The sequence below is a fragment of the Alosa alosa genome, chromosome 2 (assembly GCF_017589495.1).
Source record: "Alosa alosa isolate M-15738 ecotype Scorff River chromosome 2, AALO_Geno_1.1, whole genome shotgun sequence".
NCBI classification, from domain to species: domain Eukaryota; kingdom Metazoa; phylum Chordata; class Actinopteri; order Clupeiformes; family Clupeidae; genus Alosa; species Alosa alosa.
This window is the reverse complement of record NC_063190.1, coordinates 27528769-27552449: the sequence shown is the minus strand read 5'-3', so window position 1 is coordinate 27552449 and position 23681 is coordinate 27528769. Positions and strand designations below refer to the sequence as shown.

Below are 23681 nucleotides of genomic sequence, written 5' to 3'. Positions count from 1 at the left end.
TGGGAAGAAGAGCTTTTTTTGGGGGATACTTACCTAAACAGAATGAAAACTGAACAAGGAAAGTGCATGGATTCAGCACACTGCCTTGTCATACTGTTCTTCCAAGATCTCCTTGACTTTTTTTTTATTTTTTTTTTTATATCCTTCACAGAAGCTGAAGTTGAGCATCTTTGAGTGACATTTTCTGTCCTTTTACGAGACGACTTCTCATAGAGTCGTGGCAGATTGTATGCATGGACTACAGAGTAAACACAAATATGCTACATCTTGATGTCCCTTCCTCTCACCCATGTGATTCACTAAGGCCAAGGAGCTACAGTGTGCATCGATGATGGAAACAAAAACAAGGAGATATCAATTTTGTTCTTCACATTTATCAATTGTTGGAATGGGGGATATGCATCTTTTAATTTTTCATGGACATTGAAGATAAGGGCAGTGGTCTTGCTGGTACTTGATTTTCACAAGGACTAACCCATTTGACTGCTTTGTGCAGTTTTCAGTTGTCAGATCTTTTTGGTGTTTTTTTTTTTCCAGGAAGCAGATAGAGGTTGGACAGTGGACTTCTTTTGCCTCTTAACTGCAGAGGAGTTGTCTCTATAGAAGGCCAGGGTGATAATTTCAAACCAACTTCAGGCAGAATACTATCAGTTTTAGTTGAGGAAATTGGAGAGGGGACTTTCTCCAAAATTGAAGGGAAAACGTTCTTTCCTTCCACTCGTCTTTTTTTCCATCAACTGAATTTATTTTGGCGCTCTTCTGACATGGAACTGTAGGCATGGTTTTGGTTTTGAATAAAATACGTAGAGATATATTTTACCACAGAAGACGCCCCTGCTTAGAATGAAGGAACCATGCTAAGGAGTAATTCTAAGCTACCATGAATGAACGAATATGGCTTTACATTGGTCATTGGACAAACAAAAATAACTGTTTGAGTTGCTGTGGCTGTGATGCTTTGCAGATTTTTCTTTTTTTTTTCTTTTGAATGTTTTGGAGAAAGTTTTGGGTTGTGGACAATTACTAGAAACCCATTTCTCCCTATTTACTTTAATTAACATCTGTTATAAATGGACAGTTACCCAGTGAAATCTGCCTCTGCTCATTCCTGAGGAGGATGGAGAAAGTGTTAAATTCTGGAAAATGAGAAAAAACCAGAAGATGCCAATCCCCTTAAAGGCCACAGAGAGGACAGGTATGTAATTTCCCTTTACTCAACTTTTCAAATGTCTTACTTTTACAGCTCGTGTTGTCATGTTGACAGAGCATTATTGCTACCAAAGATCATTATTTTATTCATGTGAACTTTTCACTTTCACAATGTTATATGCTGAATGCTTGTGCCTTTTTTAATCTATATTAACACTAGCTTGTAAAGTATGTGTCACCAGTTAATTTATATCCAATTCAAGATCTTAACCCTTGTAGGCTGGTTATGGATTTGTGAAACCTGGGTGCATTATGGATTTGTTCTTCCATTTCCTCATTATCTTCTACCTTCTTTTACCAGCTGGTACTGATGGACTCACCGCCTCACTCACTGGAGGATCTGATTGGCTAGCGTGCGGTTCACCTAACCAATGGGATGCACGATATAAGGAGAATATGGATATCAGCTGTGTTGAACAAGAGTTGGACTAATTGGATTCAGAGTTCACGGTTTTGGAGCATTGTGTTGTGGTCAGATCCTTCAAAGTGAATGTGGACCATTTTACAAACTGAACCTTTAGTGACTGTTGTGATACATTGAGACTCTCTCACACACACACACACACACACACACGCGCACACAAGCACACACACAGAAGCACATACACTGACAACATCATACACACTTACAAAGACCTGCTTAGGAGTCTTGAACTTGGCACAGGATGCCCTGTATATAATGTTTATGCTTTTGTCTTCATTGGCGACTTGGGTTTTGTTCTTTTTTTTTTTTTTTTTACATGCCTTAAATACACAAAATAGAACTGCCATAGAGATGGTTGGGTTTCCAACACAGACTCACATGTACAAAAACACTTTGGAAATGGAAATGCAAATACCTAGACACCCAAGCTTACCAACGGGAAATGTGAGGATATTGTATGTCCATGATCTGGTCCCTCTGTGATTGGGTGAACAAGAATTGGTCTATCATAGTAGAGATGGACTGTCATTTCCCCATAAATGAGTCGATGGAAAATATTCAGAGCTGCTGGGGGGGAAATAATGCCACAATATTGTGCTTGTGCAGTCGGAATGTCACTGAATTCTTTTTAATTCTCTTTTTTGTGAAATATATTAATTATTAACGTTGGCATTTATATACTAAAGAAAAAATAAAGACCACTACTGGATGGGTCTCCCTCCTTTAGTCAAGAGTCCATTAAATTCCATTTGTAAATGAACATGGTGAGAACTAAGACAAGGGCATAGGTTTTTTTTTTTTTTTTTTCTTTGAAAAGATACAAAATGTTAAACATAAATAAACATTGTTTTAAACGTTCATTAAGCGTTTCTCTTTTGTGCATCTTTCTGGAGACACGTCGTGACTAGGAGTTTTGTCGTGACGCACAAGCTCAATGCACGACGTCCAAATAGGAGCAGATGCTTTCTTTGACCTTGTGTTTTGGGGCTGGTAAGATCTTTTTTCATTCTGTAGGAATATGCTTTGTCTCATGTTGCCACTTGGGGGCAGCCTAAATCAAGTTTTGGTATACATTTTTTCCGGACCACAGAACACCTGTTTGGGTGAAAAAGTAACTTGGTTGCTTAACATTTTAAATAACTAATGACATTATGCTAATGTTTACGACAATTTTGGTGTATTCAAATTATTTTTTAATATTATCCCAATCTTGTGTTACATAAATTATGATCTGCTTACTATTTTTGATGGAAAAATACTGCATGGCACATAGGGCCAGTCTGCTCATATTTAGCAGGATAATATCTCCGATAAGGAGTTGCATTGCATATTATTGACTGCAGAACTCATATCAACAACCTCTTACGAAACCTCTTATAAGTCATGGACTCTACGTTTAAGTTGAGAGGTATTTTTTACATTAACTTCGGATACTCCCGGTCCAGAGTATAACAAACTGGATCCTCCATAGGCTGCCTCTCAGGTCATAAACTGTACCCTGCTGCTGCACACACACACACACACACACGCACGTCCCTCCTCCCCCGCCTCTAACTAGCGTCCCCACACTGTCAGTGCGCGAGTCAAGTGCGGAATTTAGACGGGAGGAAAGGGAGTACGGGAATGAGCACGCGAAGCCGAATGGTCAAGTTGTACAAAGCGAATTATAGCTCTCTGTCGCAACGTTTGCGTCGTCATTGTATAGCCTCCGTACAGTATTTTAAGAGGACAAATCGCACCTGTTTGCACAGACCGTGCACCACACACATTTTCTTCCTGTGAGACCAATTCGCTCAAGTTTGCCTCGGCAAGGGGACGAGGCTTTTCATCATCAACATTCGAGCGCAATAAATGGATACTCATTTCTCTATTGACGATTTGGATAGGCTTACTGGATGACCTCTGCTCTGTAGTCGGCATTCTCGTTTTGTGGAGCTGATTGGACTACCACGTCTCCAGTTGATAAAGATAACGGTGATCGCTACACTGAGGGACGCCTAACCTAAAGAGTGAAGGAAAGTAGCGTACGGCACAACTTAGACCATAAAAAGTCGTTTGGTTCGCACAGAAGTTATAACGGGGTAATTCATGTTGATCAACGGTAAGTCCGTTTTAATTATAAAAAAAAATAGGGTAGTCTATTCAATAGTGAGCTAAATCGAGTAGCCTAACTCAATATCATGTGTTAATCACCCGACTGAACGTCAGTTTAAAAACCTGGGTGTTTCGATATGTACCCATATTGGTCACAGTTAGAAGACTAAAGAAGGCCATGTGATATTTTAAATACCTATGCGTAATCGTTGGTGTGTAAGTCTTGACCTGAACCGTTGTAAAGCTGCATGGGGCCTATATCATGTAGAATGTAAAGCGGGTTTTTTATCATACAAGTTAGTCTGTTAAAATGGGATGCTATTGGCGCTTTCCCTGTTATGGTTGCCGAGGTCAAGCCATCTGTGTGCGCTTTAGGGGAATTAGTCAACTTCGCTCTTGATCTCCCACCAAGCCTTTGTCTACAACGGCTCCAACTGCCCGCTTGTTTCACACAGGAGTACGATGGGAGCAGCGACACGGGGAGTAGGAATGGCCATGGCGCTTTGGGACGGTGCCAATGGATTGGGATTCCTGGTGATTTTTCTTGTGGATTTCCTTGGAACTGCGGCGAGTAACCTGGAACCCATATACTGGAATTCTCTGAACAAAAGGTAGGCTTTTCTTTAAAAGCATTTAGAAACAAAAATGACCACAGAAGCTTTTGGAAATCAATAGCTGATAGAATGTGACAGAAAGCAACTAGGAGTGGGATGTGTGCTTGAACTGATTGCTTACTCCACTTCTATTCTGTCAGTGATCTAGTTGTGTCAATCCTCACTGGTAGGTGCATCATACATAGGCCTCAGTGTCTCCCACAGAATTGAATTCCATTTGTGGTGGTTGGTTTGCAGAATTAACTTGACTACAATAAACAGTTTTTAACAAATTAGCACAGCGTGGTTTTGATGCTTACCAGATTTAAGCACAATTTAGTACAACCTGGAAAATCATTGTGTGGTGGTCAACGTTGATATTGTGGTGGGCCGCCACAAATAAGTCAATGTATGGGAAACACTGGGCCTAATGGTTTAAAGTTATGATGTAACTGGCTGTTTGCAGAACTGAATGACAACATTGTCGTAATAAACTGAGGGAAACCTCAGTTGTTAATGTGTAACTGTGACAAGCTTTTTTGGGCGTTGACAGTTCATAATGTAGAGCTCAATCCACTTGCTTATCACTTGAGGAAACCCTCTGCATTATGGGCTGTCAACAGTTGGCCAGCATCTCTTGAAGTAAAGGAAGAGCCCCACAGGCCATATTAGCGTGGGAACAGTTGTGGTTGTGGTCAGACGTTGATGCTTTGTGTGTGTGTGTGTGTGTGTGTGTGTTTGTGTTTGTTTGTGTGTGTATGGTGTTGGGGGGGGTCTGTATATGTCTTGTGTGTGTGTGTGTGTGTGTGTGGTGTTTGTCACGGATGGTCGCTCCTCTTATTAAGGATTGCGTGCTTTTGGGGTGCTGTGGCGCAACAGGTTGCAGCCCCCGTACCATGAACGGGTCCAAGTGCCCACGGGGACCCAGGTTTGAATCCGACCTGCGGTCATGTCCCAATCCCACCCTATCTCTCTCTCTCCCACTCACTTCCTGTCACTCTTCACTGTCCTGTCGAAATAAAGGCAAAAAGCCCAAAATATATACTTTAAAAAAAGATACTTAAAAAAAAAAAAAGGGGTCGAGGGTCTGGAATCCCGCGACGCATGAGAACAGGCTCCAAATACGCCACCCCCACCCCACCCCACCCCACCCACCTTCTCTTAGATGGTCCTGCTCTGAGGCACCAGTCAACCTGACCTGAGTCAGGAAGGGACAGGGAAGGTTGCATGGGACCAAAACAGACTCCCACAGGCAGGGGCAGAGGAGGAGTAGGCCTACTGTGTTAGCGCGGGAGGGAGAGTAACAAACAAATGTGGTCCAGCGGCTATCGCTCTGCGAGACACACTCCCCAAAGAGACTGAAATGGATGGTGAAGCACAGGGGGAAAATAAAGGAGAGCAAAAAGGGTAGAGTGCTGTGCGTTAAACGTGAAAAGAAAAAGACAGAAAACAATCGAATAATCAATCCTCCTCTGGCAAACAGGACAGATGAACAAGATAAGCAGCGTCCAGAAGAGTACAGACTAAAAGCAACTGCAGGGGCCTGGTGGCCATTGGCTGCTGTCTTCCCAAGATGTAGACATACTTTATGGGTCCCCATGAAGGACAAATAGAGTCACATGAGAAAGGAAAGAGACAAAAGTGACACGCCAGGAAATGAGAGATGATATAAAGAGACAGTAAGGAGGGATAAAGACAGATGGATACAGATAAGAAATCATATGAGGAGGACAAAGGAGAAAGAGGGTGATGGCGGCGCAAGAGAAGCAGGGGTGAGGGAGGGATGAAGGAGACGAAGGAGGGATGAAGGAGGGAATGGAGGGATGAAGGAGACGAGACCAAGAGTGAAAAGATTAGGGATTGAGACGCAGCCATGAAAAATCGAAACAGACAGGGCAGGAGAAGCTCTGGGCATCTTATCCATATGGAATTAATGATTTCTCTGATATCTAAAAGGTCACAGTTGCTTCTCAGTCCATCAGGCAGTGGCTCTGACCACGGATGACCAAAGACCACCAAAAACACACACACACACATACCAAGGGAGTGGAAAATGCCTGCTTTATATGTACAGGAGCATACAGATATGAAAGGCCGTGAATGTAAGCAACAAATTAAACTTTGTGTTTGAGCATCTCTGACACGCATTCTCAAGTGTCGTGTATAAATTGTTTTTGTGAAAACTAGTACAGTGCACTGTCCGACTACCCAGAGTGATTTGGATTAGATAACGACAACACAGAACGAGGACAAGGCTGGTTATGTTTATAGACCCTTTCAACAATAAAAACAAAAACAATGCTTGAACGTTCTATTTGGGCCCCAATCTACTTCCTCTGCATTAAGATAACATATGGAATGTTAAAACGGAAGCCTTGTGGGGCCAACTATGATGCTGATAATGGAACTCTTTTGAAAGGGTCTATATGGATGTGAATGCTGGATGGGTATCTTCTCATTCAGTCGACTAGAAGTTCTAGAGAGGCGCATTCATGTATGGCTTTGTCTGTGTGTGTGTGTGCGGTTGTCTCCGTGTGTGAGTGTTTGTGTGCACGCGCGCATCAGTCGCGCGCCGCTGTTGACGTATAGGGTTATCGGGTTCGGGGGCAGGGAGGCGTACGGGCGTCCGGAGTCGCGCTGGTTTGCGCTGGGTAAATGACTAAACGTTTCTGAGTGCAGGCTGTCTCCCTGCATCGCTCCGGGGAGAGTTGTTGTACAACTCTCCGCCTCAAATGTGCATTAAAAATTAATCCTTCACAGCCTGTTCAATATTTAATGAATCAGCTGCTAATTGGCCAAAGATAAAAGCCTGGTTAACTGGGTTAAGCGTTTCAAATTAAAACATTTTAAGGACTGGAAGAAGGCAAGAAAAAAACAGACATGGCGTGGATGGCGGGCATTAAGAAGAAGCTTAGGCGGGCATTAAGAAGACGAGGGTGTTTGTGGGTCAAATCCTTCTGTCCTTGCAGATGTGCCGCTTGGCAGACAACAGTGTCGTTGCTTGTCCATAATCTGCTTTTCAGTTTCTGAGGGAAAAACCTGAAACGGAATTTATGTGTTTGCGAGGTTGTGTGTTTGTTTGTGAGTGGATTTGTGAGTGTGTGCTTCAGAGAAAGGGAGGGTGAGTGAGAGAGAGAAAGAGAGGAGATACTCAGCAAAACCTTTGTTTACTCATCCAGCTTTGGCCTACAGTATAAACATTTTGCTCCTCCAAACAGTAATTCCCAGTCTGAGCTCGTATTTTTCACTTGATTGCGTGTGGGTGTGTGTCGTGGGACTCAGGTGTATGAGTTCCAATATTGCCTCTGTGTCTTCGCAGTGTGTGTGTGTGCGTGTATGTGTGTGTGCGTGTGTGTGCGTGTGTGTGTGTGACTCAGCAGCTGAGAGAGGGAGGGAAGAATCTCTGGAAGATTCCGATTTCAGGAGTAATCCAGCGGGCGAATCCCCAACGCTGCCAGCTCACAGATGGGTACTAATAATCAAGAGTGAATCTGTGCCAAGGCATCAGAAACAATGCCAACAAGGCCCCCTGAATGTTCTAACCCCCGTGCCTGGAAAGGCGGGTTAGTGTCAGGGTCCAAATGTGCGCCGCTACTATAAACAGAACAGAAAATCAAAAATGAGTTTTAAAATGGGGAGGAAGGGTTTGTCAGAGTTATTCATGGATAGCGGTGAGTGATGGCTATAGGAAAAGAGAATGAAATGGGTCGTACCACTTGACCCTGGCGTGCGTGTCAGGGGGGGATTATCTCCAATACAGCGTCCACCCCTCATTTGGAGCGCACTACCATAAGTCAGGCAACAAAGCTGTCTGTGAGGGAGGGTATTCTTCTCTCTCTCCCTTTCTCTTTCCTTCTGTTTATCTGTCACCAAAAAGATAAATAGAAAACAGAAAAGGGGCGCTCAATTTTTCAGTGTCTTGATTGTTTCATTGTTATCGCTTTCTTACTGATATCAACAACAATGGACATGAAAAACATAGCGGGAGAGTATGGAGACCCAGGAGAGCAGTGCCATCACGGAGGCATTTTGCTCCTATTGAAGTGATGTGTATAAATGAATATAAAATAGAACCTTGGTCCTGTGGTCTTCTTTAACCACTTCAGAGACAGATAGAGAGGAAAAGAGAATGAATGAAATGAAGAGAGAGCTTGCATGGCCAGAGGGAAAGAGGAGAAAGAAACATACAACAACATATAATTTAGAGATTACAACAAATATACTTTTGTATTTGTTGTATGTAGTTACTCCAAATGCAGGCATGCACTTGCTCGCATGAAATTTGCCATGAGGACTACCTCTGTTTTTGTCTATTTCCATGTCATGCTAATACCCTAAACACTATGAAATCATCTCCCCCGCATTCGTTCTCAGATTCAATTTTCTTTTTCAAAGGTGCTTCTCTGGCATGCCATCAAAGCCCTGGCATAACTTGATAGCTGTGTGTTGTTGAGCGCTGTGTAATTACAGTCTTAAGATTATACTGATGACGGTTTTCAGGTGGGGGCTGGGGCGTGTGTAGTTGTACTCATTGCAGCCCACAAAGCCCAGAAAGAGAGAGAGAGAGAAAGAGAGAGAGAGAGAGAGAAGGACTGTAAAACCCAGGAGAACAGAATAGTTGTCATTAATCAGAGAAGCTGTATCTCCCTGTCTATACCATTGACTTCCTTTCAGTTCCTGGGATGTGTATTCTGTATTATTTACCTATATTTCAATCCCTGTGTACATAGTTTAAATAGCAGTAATGCGTTTTCATCTGAAACTAGGGCGTTAACTAGCTAAAAACAAACAGCTGCCTTGTAAACACCAAAACACTGTTAGCACTGATAAAAACTTGCTGATTATTTTATTTTGTGAACACAATGTTGTTGTAACGGCCGTCGTTAGATTTTCATGGGATCACAAAACTAATTAATGAATAGCTTACCGGTAGATAGCTCAAAGGAATGGCAGTTGTGTTTTTCTGTCGTTCACATGACCACATCCCATCAAAATAAATTCACAAAAACATATAGAAATATGCCAATATACTGTATGCTGTTGCCTTAATTTACTTCTGACATGCTATTCTCTGCTCTATGTTCTATACTGTTTTAGAGCTTTACTGGCAAAACCACCAACTGCCAATAAAATGCATACACATGCCAGCTTATGCCACAGCAGGACATACAAATACATCTGAAATGGATCATCATGTGGAGTGGACACTGGCAAAAGTGTGTGTAGCGCTAGTAAAGTAGACTGTGTAGTGTTGTAACAGCCATCTAAAGAACATCACAGTTCTGTAAGTACCCAATTGCATCTGATGATATATATATTTTTGATACTAGTTTGACTGTTATTTTATCCCAATTCCCAAAGATGGTCGAATAGCAAGCTACTATTTTACCTGCACATCGTAAAAAAAAGCAAATAACTGTTTTGCAAGATGCAAGAATTTCAAGGGTGTAATTTTGCCAGTTACCGGTCCTAAAACGGCAGCCCGCCAGCCACTGTGTTTCTCTTTGTCAATTTTTTCTCCCGTTAATGGACTCAGTGGACTCTCTTGCCTGTTCTCTCTATTTCTCTCTCTGTCTCTCTTTTTCTCTTTTTCTTTCACTTTTCCTCCTTTTCTTCCCTACTGCTGTGTTTCTTTGATAAAGGTTAAGTAGCATGAAAAATGGTTGCTCCATACGCTAAGATAAGGGGCGTAGGTAATTGGTAAACATCAAATGTCAAATTATGTACAATAACAATGTCCAATGGAGAAAGGAAAGCACACAAAAAAACACGCTGATTGGGAAGGACATGTAGTTATTTTAACAAACTGCTGGAAACGCAGCGCTCCCATCAGCATTTGGCGTAAAACCTCATTATCTCTCTGTCTCAGGTCTGCACGCATTCTTTCTCTGTTTAGATGACTATTTCCTCTCCCCCCTTGAGTCACTTATCTAAATTCTAGGTCCAACTCTTTCTCTGTCTGTCAGTCTATTCCGTCTCGTTCTCTCTCCTCCTCTCTCTCTCTCTCTCTCTCTCTCTCTCTCTCTCTCTGTCTGTCTGTCTGTGTCATGTGCTTTTCCCTCTCCTCCATCTTCCTCTCTGTCTCACACACAGCACACACACACACAGTGCACGGCGTCTCGAGCGTTTTATTCAGAAAACTTTCAAAGGGGATGTGAATCCCAGAATTCCCCAGTGCAGGCCAGTGTGTAAGAGAGAGAGAGTCGGAAGAGAGCGAGGAGTGGAATGAGTAGGAGTAGCTGCAATAGGATAGACCACAGGGGAATAGAGAGGTATATTTCCAGTACCTCCCTCCCTCTCTGTTTCTGTTTCTCTCTCTCTCTCTCTCTCTCTCTCTCTCTCTCTCACACACACACTACCTCTCTTTCTCTGTCCTTCTCCCTCTCTCTCCGCTTCTCTCTATCGAGTACTTTATCCTCAAAAACAAAGGCAACGGTATTTATAGCCCCCCTTCCTTTCATTTTTAATCATCTCTGTGATTTGGGCTTGATGAGTCTTTTCATGTGTGTGTTTTTGAGGACCGATGGGGATGGGGGCGTCCCCCCTGTGGCCCTGTACCTGAGGATCCTCAATTAACATGAAGGGCGGAAGGACACCCACGGGCTCGACGAGCCCGCCCAGAAGAGGCTGGAAGCCGGTGCCGGGGCTCTGCTCGAGCGCCGCTTTTAGTTTACCGACGCAAGTGTGTCGGGAGGGGACTGAGCGATGAGTCATATGCCAGGAATGCGCCGATTATCTCTCGCCCCCAAACTCATTAAATAACGCTGATAACAAGCCGAAACGACACTCAGACAGCACTTAGGATAAAGGAGCACCGTACTCAACACGTCTCCCAGGGGCCTCGACGGGACCTTCAGGGGTCCCTCCTGACCTCCGGACGCTGAGGGCCCATCGGAGAGCGGCGTCGAGAGTAAACAAACACTCGCCGTTAAAAGACAAAAAAAAAATGGGGATGGCAATTAAAGGAATTAAGAAACAGACAGATGGGGATATCGCTTACTCCCCCACCCCCCCACCACTACCACCAGCCCTCTCTCCCGGTTCACTGTGACACTGAGCTGAGCCTCAGCATTTGTTCACAGCGCACGTTTACGTGTCTAATTAAAAAAGGGAGAGGAGCACAGAAGTGTCTTCGACGACCACCCATGCCGAACACCGAGAAGGCCCTTCCTTGGGATTTGAATATGCAAATGCTGACTGGTAGCTGAGCATGGATTTGCTAAAAAGAGGGACTGCCGACACACTCGCTTTCTCTCTCTCTCTCTCTCTCCCTCCTGTTTTGACAAGGCCAACATTATCCAAAGCTGGGTGTTTTGTGTGTGTGTGTGTGTGTGTGTGTAGGTGACAACCTCAGCAACGTGACTGACAGTAAAGCTGAATTTCAGTCACCATAGATTTGGAGACTGAAATCACTACTTGCTTAATACAGTTTTAAGTACAAAAGTGGCTCCTTTGAAGAGACAGTGTGTCTATGCTTCATCTAAGGTCTGACTTTTCCTCTAATGCAGTTTGTAGGCCTATATCTGCATCCTACCTTCCATGATGCTTGTAAAATGGATCAGTCTGTACGGAAAACCACTACAGATAAATTTATTCATGACAGGGAGTCTTATAAATTTGATGTCCTGTATACTTTCTGTAAATGTACTGTTGTGAACCTCAGACATTAAACCCTTTTTATGTACTTAACTTTGGAGCTTGTCATAAATGTTTAGATTTACCATCTCTTACCAAGGACTTTCCCTCTATGCCATTTACATATTTTCCAGGTCAAGCGCATGTGGTAATCATCCATCTTAAAACGGTATCTAATGTGTTCACTACAGTGGTATTTACCACATGACCCCGTGCCTCTGCCAACGTTTATTTAATGTTGATACTAATGCAATGAGGGCAGAAACGTTGCCAAACTAATGATAAAAACGCTAGTTCCGTCAGAATGTATATTTTTCAAAAAGTATTTATTGATATGAATTGTTTTTTTGTTTTTTGTTTTATTTTGAGGATAATTTTCTTCCAAAGATCCATAATATTTTCATATTCTCAATATAATTTTCTTAGTCTTTTGAGTCAACCACTGAGCCCTTGACCTGAACCTTATACTGTACCTTATCACTATCTTACCAACGCGCCATATTATTTCCTAATTGCAAAGGATTTGCAAGTGTTTTCATTATGACTATGTTATTACACTGTGCAGTTGTGGGGGTTACTTTTGGGCTATTGGTTTTCAAATGGTACATTATAGCTTACCTCAAGGTCAGCTCAAGTTCAGAATGACTGTCTGGATTAGGAGGCCCCATCCCCGCCCCACACACACACACACACACACACACTTTGAAACCTGTACCTGTTTTTTCAGCTTGTGTAATGTTTTTCCTTTGTCGTCAGGTTGACATGCATTGCTGATATGGGCTTATTCCAACTGCCGCTGTTCCCCTGTGAGTTTTTTAATTAAGTAGGCATCTAGGCTCTGTAGCGGTAGGTTTGACACTCATAAATTCAAACCCAACCACCAGGAGACCCATACCTGACAAGGATGAGTGTAGAGCCAGCAATAGCTTAAAGGTAGCAAATACAATCCCGTCCGACAGGGAGTTTTATTATTGCTATCCGTGTACTATGGGTTTACCAGTGGATATTATAACTTGACTTGAAAATAAAAGGAAATTCTCAGGTAGATCGAGTCTCAGAATCTCAGACTTAATAATGTATATTATTTCATAATGGTTCAAGGAAATGTAGTGTAATCACCTCAAGTCAAGGTCATTTGTTTAGCCAATTTACAGTGAAATAGTTTCAAAGCTCCTTCACTAGTAAAAGTAGAAATGTGTGTGAAAATAAAATAGTACAAAAAGCTTGAAATATCATAGAAATAAACCATTACTAAGATCATTTCAAAACTACAATGCCATCTCTCCCAGTTTATCCCCATTCAAAACTCTGTCCTCTTCCTCACAGTCTAAGAGAGATGTCACAGCACTGGCCTATTACTGATGGCATCTGCGGAACATGTTATTTAAATGGATGCGGGCTGAAGCCTGATCTGTGAGACCTGTGTGTACCACTTCTGTAATGGGATTGAAACGGTGCTCTGCCGAACCAAAGCCAAGTTATCTGTGGCTCAGGTCGTGTTAGTTTAACAAGAAAGGGCCGCCGACCAAGTCTCTGGACCATGGGTCTCGTTGAATCCCCCACTCTTGCTGCCAAATCTGACAGTGTTTGGGTTGTAGTTTCCACACAATACGTAATTTGTTGACGCTCTGCTTCTGTCAGTTCGGTTGGCATTATTTGTGTTTGAGGGAATCGATGAATAGGGGTGTGTTGTCAAGAGTTCACATCCCAAGGTTTTTTTTTTTCTGTCGCGGGCTCTCTTTTGTGAAAGGGCTTCCGGAGCGCAGGCCGATCTCCCTCTAATCAGTCATGTGAATTGCACGCATTTCGATCACAGCACCCGGCCTTCCAACTTTCTTCTGTGCTCCTCACAATGGTGCTCCAGTCTGTAATCTTTGTTAACGCAGCGGGGCAATTTCAGGGCTAAATTCAGCATGTGTAAAACAGACATACTATAATTGTGGTGCCATTTTTTTTATCTAACTTAGTCTCAACAGTGCAAACGAATGCATACAGTGCATCATAAATCACTGCCAAAAATAGCATCTGTACTTAATTTCCGAGCATTTCTTAATTAGAAAAATCGACCAAGAATAATTGTTTTCATATAATGTATCAGATCAAATTGTATTGGCATTTTTCTGTAATTCTGTAAGTCTGTAATGCGCCACGCAATAAGCAGTAAGATCCTGTAATGGGGATGGTGTTTTTGTTAAAGCCCTTTCATACAGCGCCTCAGCCTGGATTGCCAGCCATCTGTTCCGCAGTGATCTGGAATATCGCTACAGTCCTCATTAACGGGCCACACTCACAATATCTCTTTGTGTCGCTCTTATCATCGACAAAATCCGCGCCGACCAAAAGCGGTCTCCAAAACATCCCAGTGATCTAAACAGCGTTAGCTTCAGTGTGAAGTTCAAAGAGGCAAGCGCACAAACTACATAAGTGCATTTTCTCAGTTCCGAGGTGAACAGGCCTCAGTAACATGTGACAGACTTGCCCATTCATTGAGCCCGGGCCGGCTGTCATAACACTACAGAAAAGCAAGCAATATTCTGGAATTATTAAAGTCCATGTGAAAAGAACGAAAAAAGAGGAAGAGGTAGAAGAAGAAGTTTTTTTAAGTAAAAGTGTCCATGAGGAGCCTTTGTGCACTACAAGGTTGTCCTTTGTTCTCATAATAACCCATTTGATTCAGCCGCACAAGCTATAGATACACTCATCAACCAGGGCCATAGTGCACGAACATCTGTGGATTTCTTCATAGTGGATTTTTTATACTAACCCTGGGAGCTGTAATGGAAATCTCAGGGTTAAACAGACCGGGACTGGTTCTTGAACCCGAGTTAGACATTTTGTGCGTGCTGCGACTGCTGTCGTCTCTTCAATCCTGGTTCATTTCACTTCTACACAGAATATAAAGAGCTGTTTCATGTAAGTCCACATTGTATTACATATAATTATGCCACCTCAACAAAATAAGATACACAATTAACAATAGAGCAAAAATAAAAGGCCTACAGTTTGTTGCCTTTATATGTATTAACTTGCTCAATGCTCAGCCCCCCCTGCCCTATACTTACCAACGCAAACATACACACCCCAGCCCAGCGTGGAGGCTCAGTGTTTTGGGCATAACATGTCATGCTCTCTTCATTATGTCTGAACTAGATGAAAGCCTTCAGGCAGCAAGGGCCGTGACCTGCAGCTCTGCCTTTATTAAATCTGTGGAAGAGACCATAAATAAGTAGAGTCAGATCCTCACCACGATTATAAACATAATCTCAATAGACCCTTCTTTCTCCATCTATCTCTCTTTGCATGTACAGTGCATTCCTTCTGTTTACTTGTCAGAGCACAGCAGACTTTATAGCATCCTAGACTGACTACATATCTTGTGTCTCACTCAATTTTGCCATGACCTCCTCAATTTGTTGTGCTTGTGTTGAAGCTCTGATTTTGTTTTCGGACCTCGATGATTTATGCGGTTCATGTAAAGCCGGGCTGTTCCTAGTATTTATGATGATGTCTTTGTTCTTGTCGATCTCAGAGTAATTTTAATGAAAAAAGTACTTGGCATAATATTAAACTCGTAGGATCTAATTTAGAAAATCGCACAATAATTTTTATTGGCAATTTGCAAAGGAATGGAAGACTTCCCTGTTTGCTGTCAACTATTGGATTGAACTGTATTGTCGTTGGGTTTGCATACATTGCAGCAGCATGGCGGCAAAGCAATGCGACTTACAGGATCACTAATAAAAGTGTTCCGTGGAGCGCAACAGAGGTCTTCCATAACCAGCCTGTTGGAATAACTTGACTGTTTTGCCTTGCCAGTACCAATTTGTTCAGGAGGCACTCGGTTTGATCAAGACTGCCAGAAATTCTGGAGGAAAATCGCTAGTTGAACTCTCCATTTCCCCCGCTTCCGAAAAAAGACTGGAGAATGTGTCATTCCATTTCACTTTTGATAAAAGCATCTGACGAGTGACTAAATATAATGGAAAACCCAGTGTTTCTGTTTTTTTTTTAAATGAAGGCCTATGGGCCCCTCTCCAGACCTCCCATGGTCTGGACGGGCTTGAGTGGTTTTCGTGGCTGCGGGCCTGAGCGGTCCGCGGCCTCTGGTGCGGCTGCCGTGGCTGCCGTGGCTCTGGAGACCTGATTCAGGCTCGCCGCGTCACGCCTCGGAGGGGATTACCAGGAGCAAACGTGGGAAATGAACGTGGAGGCAAGGCACAAAGCACAGTAAATATGTGCCACACACACACACACACACACACACACACACACATTTACAGAAACACGTACGCACACACACACCTATACACATATGCACACACATTTACTTACAGAAACACATAGGCACACACATGTACACACACACACATGTGTACACATAAACACGCATACCTTTTTTTCGAGAAAGTCCCAGAGGGTGGGACAGTACTTTAACACAAATAGCACTGCGCTGCATTACTCATGGAACTCGTCTGGCAAGTCGCGGAGCCCAAAGGGCTGTCTAGTTGGACTGTCTTTTAATGGATAGCCACAGAGTGCTGTGGGGACTGCATCCCCAGCCCTATGTGTGGGCCAAAGCATTGGTACGCATGGCCATAACACCCACCTAGAGGTTTACCAGACATCACCTGATCACTCAATCCAACCCCCAACCATTCGCTTCCATTTTGCTTTTCTTGCTACAATGTTTTGTTGTTGTTTGTGCACTCTCCCGCCTCACACATTCATGCATTGCTTTATACTAAATGTATGTGCATGATGATTCAAACATATGCATGATAATACATTCATGATGGTATGTGACACATCTCCATAAATAAACCATGAGAACTATACATTACATGCTAGGTGTGGGACTTAACACTAGCAGCAGCAAACGTGTGTGTGTGTGTGTGTGTGTGTGTGTGTGTGTGTGTGTGTGTGTGTGTGTGTGTGTGACTGTGTGACTCAAGCTGAGACGTTTTAAGAGGTGTACTACGGCGCGGATCCACGGCGCGCTGTGGCCTCTGCAGGGAGTCTGAAGAGTGTGTGGATTAAACATGGAGGTGGAGCAGGGGGAGCAGAGAGCAAGCTACCTTTAGAGGCTTTCACACACACACACACACACACACACATACACATGCACACACACACACACACACACTCAGGTGACGATTCTTGAGATGCAGGCACACACATTTATACACGTGTAGTGATCCTCAGAGTGATGCTGGTTTAACATGAAGTCAGAGGGGGATGAAAAGATAGTAGGTACCTGTGGACAGTCTCTCTCTCTCTCTCTCTCTCTCTCTTACACACACACACACACACACACACACACACACATGATGATCTTCAGGGCATCTGGGTCCTGGTGCAGGCTGAGTGAGTTGTCATGTTGCTGCTGCTTCAGGGTTGAAGGAGAGCGAGATAGAGCAGGTACCTGTAAAGACTCTCACTCACTCACACACACACACACACACACACATACACACCTTTACACACACACTTACAGCGGAGGAAAGGGGACGGATGCCGAGAGGGATAGATGTGGGAGTCAGGATGTGTGTGTGTATGTGTGTGTCGGCGTGTGTGCATATGCTTTAGAGGATGACTTTCAGCAGGTCGGATTCAGCTGCCTTGAAACCGCTTTATTCAGATCTCGTGTGAGTGTTTGATATGTGTGAATGAGTCAGGTACTGTCATGGCACATACGTATCACATACATTTAAGTGTGACAGTTACAGCTTGTTTCTTTTCACAGTATGCTAGTGTTTTAGTTTGTGTGCGTGTTGGTGTGGGTGTGTGTCAGGTGTTCAACTTGTTATGTGATATTTCCTCTGTACTCTAGTCATGCGATAGGAAGCAGGATTTCAATTACCTCACATTTCTAGTCAGAAGTATGACTTGACATCTAATTCTTTTCTCTCATTCATCTCTCTCTCGCTCTCTCACTCTCTCTCTGACACTGTCTGTATGTCTCTATCTCTCTTTTTCGTAATCTCTCATTCTCCTGTCTGTCCACTGACTGTTCTTCTGTCTATTTGTAAGCCTCTCTCCTTCCCTCAAGTTCCATCTCTCATTCTGTCTGTCTGTCTGTCTAACCTTTTCTCCCTCCATGTTTGTCTCCTCTGTTCCTCGTGTGTTTTCTGCCCATTTAATGGTATCTTGACGTGTCGACATGCTCCTCAGCGTTGGGGTTAATTCCCCTCCTGCCTGCTTGTGCCCACTGAGGCGAAATGCCACACCATTCTCTGGGTGTTAACACAAAAATCCTCACTGGAGGGCACGGCGAAACTCTCCGGTTGCTCTCTTTATCTCTGTTAAGGGTAATTTCCTCGCCAGATCAGCAGCCGGTCCTCCCTCCTCACCCCTCCCTCTAAATGTTCTCCACAGTTAGGTAGGGGCTGAACGAGTCGGAAATGTCAGCCTGTACATTTCTGTTAAGCACACCAAATTGAATGGAGTCGAAAATGCCACACAGCGCCTTTTCGAAGGACAAGTGTGTACATGTGGATGTCCACTGCAGGCACACGTAGCATAGGGTCACACTGGCCAAGCGTGTGTGGAGTGTCTGCTGACGTCTCGCAATGTGAGTTTCTCGCCATTCAAAGCTGAATAAACTAAACTTAACTTAAGTGAAGTCGACTTAACTGTCAACTCCCGTTGAATTAAATGCGGCTGTTCGTGACTGTTGGTGAGTCATTTGGTGTTTTTGACCGAGGCCTAGTGTGGCATGTTTTTATCTTTTTTTATTTTGATTTACTGAATCATTATTGATTTTTTTCTGTTTTAATTGTGCTCTTGTGAGCGTGTGCTATGAGTCACTCTCGATGAGGGCCTCCTCTTAATGATCAAATAATGTGCAGAGCCTCAAGGGTTCTCCATTGCCCTCATCACACTCTCGCACACCCATACACTTATCAGTAGCTCTCTCTCTCTCTCTCTCACACACACACACACAAACACACACATCACTCATCATTCGGTTTGTCTTGTTTTATTTTCTTCACAGTCACAGTCTCACACACACTGTCACACTCTCTCTCACACACACACACACACACACACACACACACACACAGACACATACACGCTTGCTCTTTCTAACTCACACACATACACACACTCTCACACTCATTCTACACAGCCGACTGGCACCAAGGGGTGTGTGTATGTGCCTCTGAAAAAAAGTGGCTTGATGAATAAAAGAACAGCTTCAAAGTCAAACACAGCAGGCTGCCGGTCCAACCCATGAGTGGGGTAAATATCACTCTGACTGTCCGGGTTTCTATGGAAACAATCATTACCTAACGCCTCCCACTTTTCCCCTTTTTTCCCCTCTTCATCTCTCCATCTCTCTGTCTATACCTCTCTCTCTCTACCTCTGTCCATTCTTAGATTTGGAGATGAGAGGGGTTACGTGCTCTATCCCCAGATTGGCGACCGCTTGGACCTCATCTGCCCAGCGTCGAACCCGGCCGGTCCACGGGCCACGTCCGAGTACGAGTACTACAAGCTGTACCTGGTGGCGACCCGCGAGCAGGCCGACCGCTGCGAGGTGATGGGCCCGCCCAACCTGCTGCTCACCTGCGACAAGCCCAACAGCGATATGCGCTTCACCATCAAGTTCCAGGAGTTCTCGCCCAACCTGTGGGGCCACGAGTTCAAGAGCCTTCAGGACTACTTCATCATCTGTAAGCACGGGTTGTATTGAGCCGTCGTCGAGGGGGGGGGGGGTTGGCGATATGAGGACAGGAGTTCTGGAGCATAGCAGCGATTGGGAAAAAAAGGAGGGTGGGGGTGAGACAGGTGAACTTTTGTCAGCAGATTTGAGATATTCACCTTTGCAGAGCGTGTTTGGGAGGTGAGTAAGGATGCTTATGTTTGTGTGTATGTGTGAAGAATGAGAGAAAAGTTGAAAACAGTTAAAGGAACACGCCAACATTTTGGGAAATTAGCTTATTCACTGTCCCCCCTGTCTCCAACATATAAATAGAACAATGTTTGAGTTCTTTTGTCACTTTTGGGAGATGAGCTATGCTAAGCTATATGGTATGGTTTAGGTGTGTAGCATCTTATCTAACTGGGAGAGACAGTGAATAAGCTAATTTACCAAAATGTTGGCGTGTTCCTTTAAGTTATTGGTAATCAGATGGCTACCACAGCGACATATTGTGGGCATATTGTTGCCTAACATGCCATTTGACTGAAAGCAGTGACCGTATATTGTGAATGATATTTGCCATTGTACAAGTAATATCTTATCTGCCACGGAAAGTCAATAGAACTACGAGAAGATCATTACAGGCCGGAGGTGTTTGTATTACCTGGAATATACTGAAGACCTTACTACCCTAGTGGAGTCTTCATGTATATATAGATTCTCAAGCCACTTTCTGGTTAACAATTCCCAGTGATTGGTCTTACGCCCTGGAACCTTGAGAAAGTGTTTTTACAACCTTTGCCGTCAGTACGATGAAAAAGCCAGATAGCGCTTGGGGACGATGCATGGCACGCGTGTGTTTTTGAGTGTTTTTCCCGCAGGGAAATCACTTTTAATTAACCTATCTTGGCATTTGATAATTTATACAATATGCTGGTAATGAGTTGGCATGCAGGGAGAGAAAGAGAGAGAGAGAGAAAGAGAGAGAGAGAGAGAAAAGCAGGGGAGAAGAGTATGGTTCTGCAGACCTCTTGCTTTCCATTTTTGCATAAACATGTAAAGGTGGTTTGTGCACTGGGGCTTAATTGCCCGTAATGGGCTGTAATGTGCTTAAGGGCGAAACAGAGAAATAAGCTGATTGGACCAGAGCAGCCAACCGCCACTCGGCCAAGGTGCCACTGAAACCAGGGGTTTTCGCAAGTGTGTGTGTGTGTGTGTGTGTGTGTGTGTGTGTGTGTGTGTGTGTGTGCATACAAATATATGATTGTATGTGTGTGAACATTGGGGAAACAACTAACAGTTGTTTTTGATGAGTTGTTTGGTCTATAAAATGTCAACACCACAAATATATTTTGTGTCATTTAAGATACAGGAAACAGATGTTTTAGACATTTTTTCTTAGAAAAAAATCACTCAAACCAATTAATCGATTATAAAGATTGTTGGCAAAATGAATTAATTAATTAGCGCTAGTGCAAGTGAACATGACGTCAGCATGAATTGTGTGCGTGTGTGTGTGTGTGTGTTTTTGTGTGTTTGTTTGCCAGTTTAAGGCTTGGCTCGAGGTTCTGTTGGTCTTGTTGTGACATCAGAATGTGCATTAGAGATTGTGTGCCATTGCCCGCAGCTCTTCCCTTCAGTGTGTCTGTATGTGTGTGTGTGTTGTGGTGTGTGTGTGTTTGGGTTCGATGGCTCAGCATGCAGACGGCCCCAGGGGGCCCCTCCAACCAGAGGCCCCCCTAGCACAGCGAACTGTCGCTCCGTCGCCAAACAAAGCCCGCCGATCACATCAAGCCAAACACACAAACGCTTAATTATTTACCAAGAGAAAAAGGTTGCTTCCGTGTTTTTTTGTTCTGGTTGTTGTGACTGTACAGTGTGTGTTTGCATGTGTGTGTGTGTGGTGTGTGTGTTTATATGTTTGCAAGGGATTGGGTTGTGTGCTTGGGATGGACAAGCCAATTGTGTTAGTGGCTCAAGTGTGTGTGTGTGTGTGTGTGTGTGTGTGTGTGTGTGTGTGTGTGTGTGTGTGTGTGTGCGTAATCCTGCGTATGTGTGTTTTGTGTGTTGTGGAAATATTTGGTTGTTTTAGTATACGCTGTGTGTTCTTCGCGAGTGTCATACTGTATCAGTGTGTGGTGTAGTGTCTTTAATTATTTAAAAGTTTGCACTGGTTTATTCATCAAGGTTAAGTTGAAATAACTCACTAAATCAAGCGTGTTGTTTGCCCCTGAAGGTGTGTGTTTATGTGTGTGTGTGTGTGTGTGTGTGTGTGCATGCTTCAGAAAAGGAGTGGGAGAACGAGAGAGAAAGTGAAAGAGAGAGAGAGAGCTTGCCTGTCTCTCTTGTCTTGTCTGATGTCTTTAGATCGACTTGCAAATTTGAAAAAGGGAGATAGAAGGAGGCTGAATGAGGTGAATGCACCTCACGACACCAGGACCCTTGCTGCTGTGTGTGTGTGTGTGTGTGCGTCGTGTGCCCACTGTGCCCGCTGCGTGTCGTCTTGCCGTTGTTTGGGGAGTGTGTGCATCTTGGGGCATGCTGTAGCGCGTGTATGGCAAGATTGCTGTGTAGTGACTGTGAGTAATATAAAGTGACATGTCGCCTACCCAATCTAGGTCAGCAATCAGAACTGCACTGCATTACAGTGTACTGTGTGCGTGCGTGCGTGCGTGCGTGCGTGCGTGCGTGTTTGTGTGCGTGTGTGTGTGTGTGTGCGTGCGTGTTTGTGTGTGCGTGTGTGTGTGTGTGCGTGCGTGTGTGTGTGTGTGTGTGTGTGTGTGTGTGTGTGTGTGTGTGTGTGTGTGTGTGTGTGTGTGTGTGTGTGTGTGTGTGCGCCCGCCAGCACATCTATGTTTATGAGTTTGTCTGAGTTCTCAGCTCCGCGGGTCCTGCATGTGCCTGTCTGTGTATGACTTTGACATGTGGCTTGTGTGTATGTGTGTTGTGTGTGTGTGTGTGTGTGTGTGTGTGTGTGTGGCAAGAATATCTCAGCAAGCACACACACACACACAAAGAAGCACAGAGAGAGAACATACTGTAGAATGTTGGGTCACAGTGTGAATCCTCTCTGATTACACTAGTATTTAATGTACATTGTCAAGTGTGTGTGTGTGCTCTGATTCAGGAGCATGTGCAGGTTTATATGTCTCGCTGATAAAGGTCATGCAGTAGGATTCCTAGACTAATTGGATAGAGAAGGTTTAACACAGCGATTCATTAACCTTCTGGCTGCTCCAGCTGCTCGACAACACTCCCTCACTCTCTCTCACACACACACACATAGTCACACACACACACACACACACATAGTCACACACACACACGCACACACACATAGTTACATACAGTCACTCTCTCACAGGCTTACCTTTACACATACACGATCAAACAAACATGTACACACATTCACTCTCCTTTTTTCTCTTTCACAGTCGCTCAAACACACACACACACACACACATGCTCACTGTGGAATTATCCTATTGTTTATTTTTACAGCTTCCTTTTGATAACAAAGCATTAACCTTCCATAATATAATTGTTAGCGGTCATCGTCCACACACACACACACACACACACACATAGAGAGAGAGAGAGAGAGAGAGAGAGAGAGAGCACACAGGCATAAAGGCCCTTTTGACAGACAGACATTTGCGTTTTGAGGGAGATTACTGTATTCAGAGGGGATTTGGGGGAATTCTCTTGACCAGCTGTTCACTGGAGACAGGAAGAGGGGGAGAAGAGAGGGACAGAACAGGAAAGAGGCGATGAGAGAAAGAGAGAGAGAGAGAGTGGAGGAGGAGGCTGATTAAATGAGAAAGCTGTGAGGAGGGAAGAGAGTGCTGTGGAGGGGAAAAGGCGAGAGAGTAGCTTATGAAAAACACACACGAACTTTGAAATATATATGACACACTGCGCTCTTAACTTCTTAACATATTCCCGAACCAGCACTCTCTAACTCGCAACACATACACTCACACGCTCATTGCTTTACTAACACAATCCATTACAATGCAACATACTCATGGCACACCTCTGAGACCTTCCAATAGGCCTACTGCACAAATTCCCGGACACA

General features: G+C 43.9%; 1 protein-coding gene and 1 long non-coding RNA gene across 2 annotated transcripts in view; both read left to right on the top strand.

Annotated features, from left to right (window-relative positions):
* Positions 1 to 18: 18 nt before the first annotated feature.
* Positions 19 to 2491, top strand: LOC125288405. Its single transcript, XR_007192487.1, has 2 exons — positions 19 to 1195; positions 1511 to 2491. It is a non-coding gene; the product is annotated as an uncharacterized LOC125288405 (long non-coding RNA).
* A 718-nt stretch (positions 2492 to 3209) lies between these two features.
* Positions 3210 to 23681, top strand: part of efnb3a (ephrin-B3a) — a 33905-nt gene continuing 13433 nt past the window's right edge. Inside the window, 3 exon segments of the mRNA XM_048238067.1 lie at positions 3210 to 3734; positions 4183 to 4338; positions 19336 to 19631. Coding sequence (XP_048094024.1) covers positions 4190 to 4338; positions 19336 to 19631 — 445 coding nt within the window. The 5' untranslated portion in view covers positions 3210 to 3734; positions 4183 to 4189.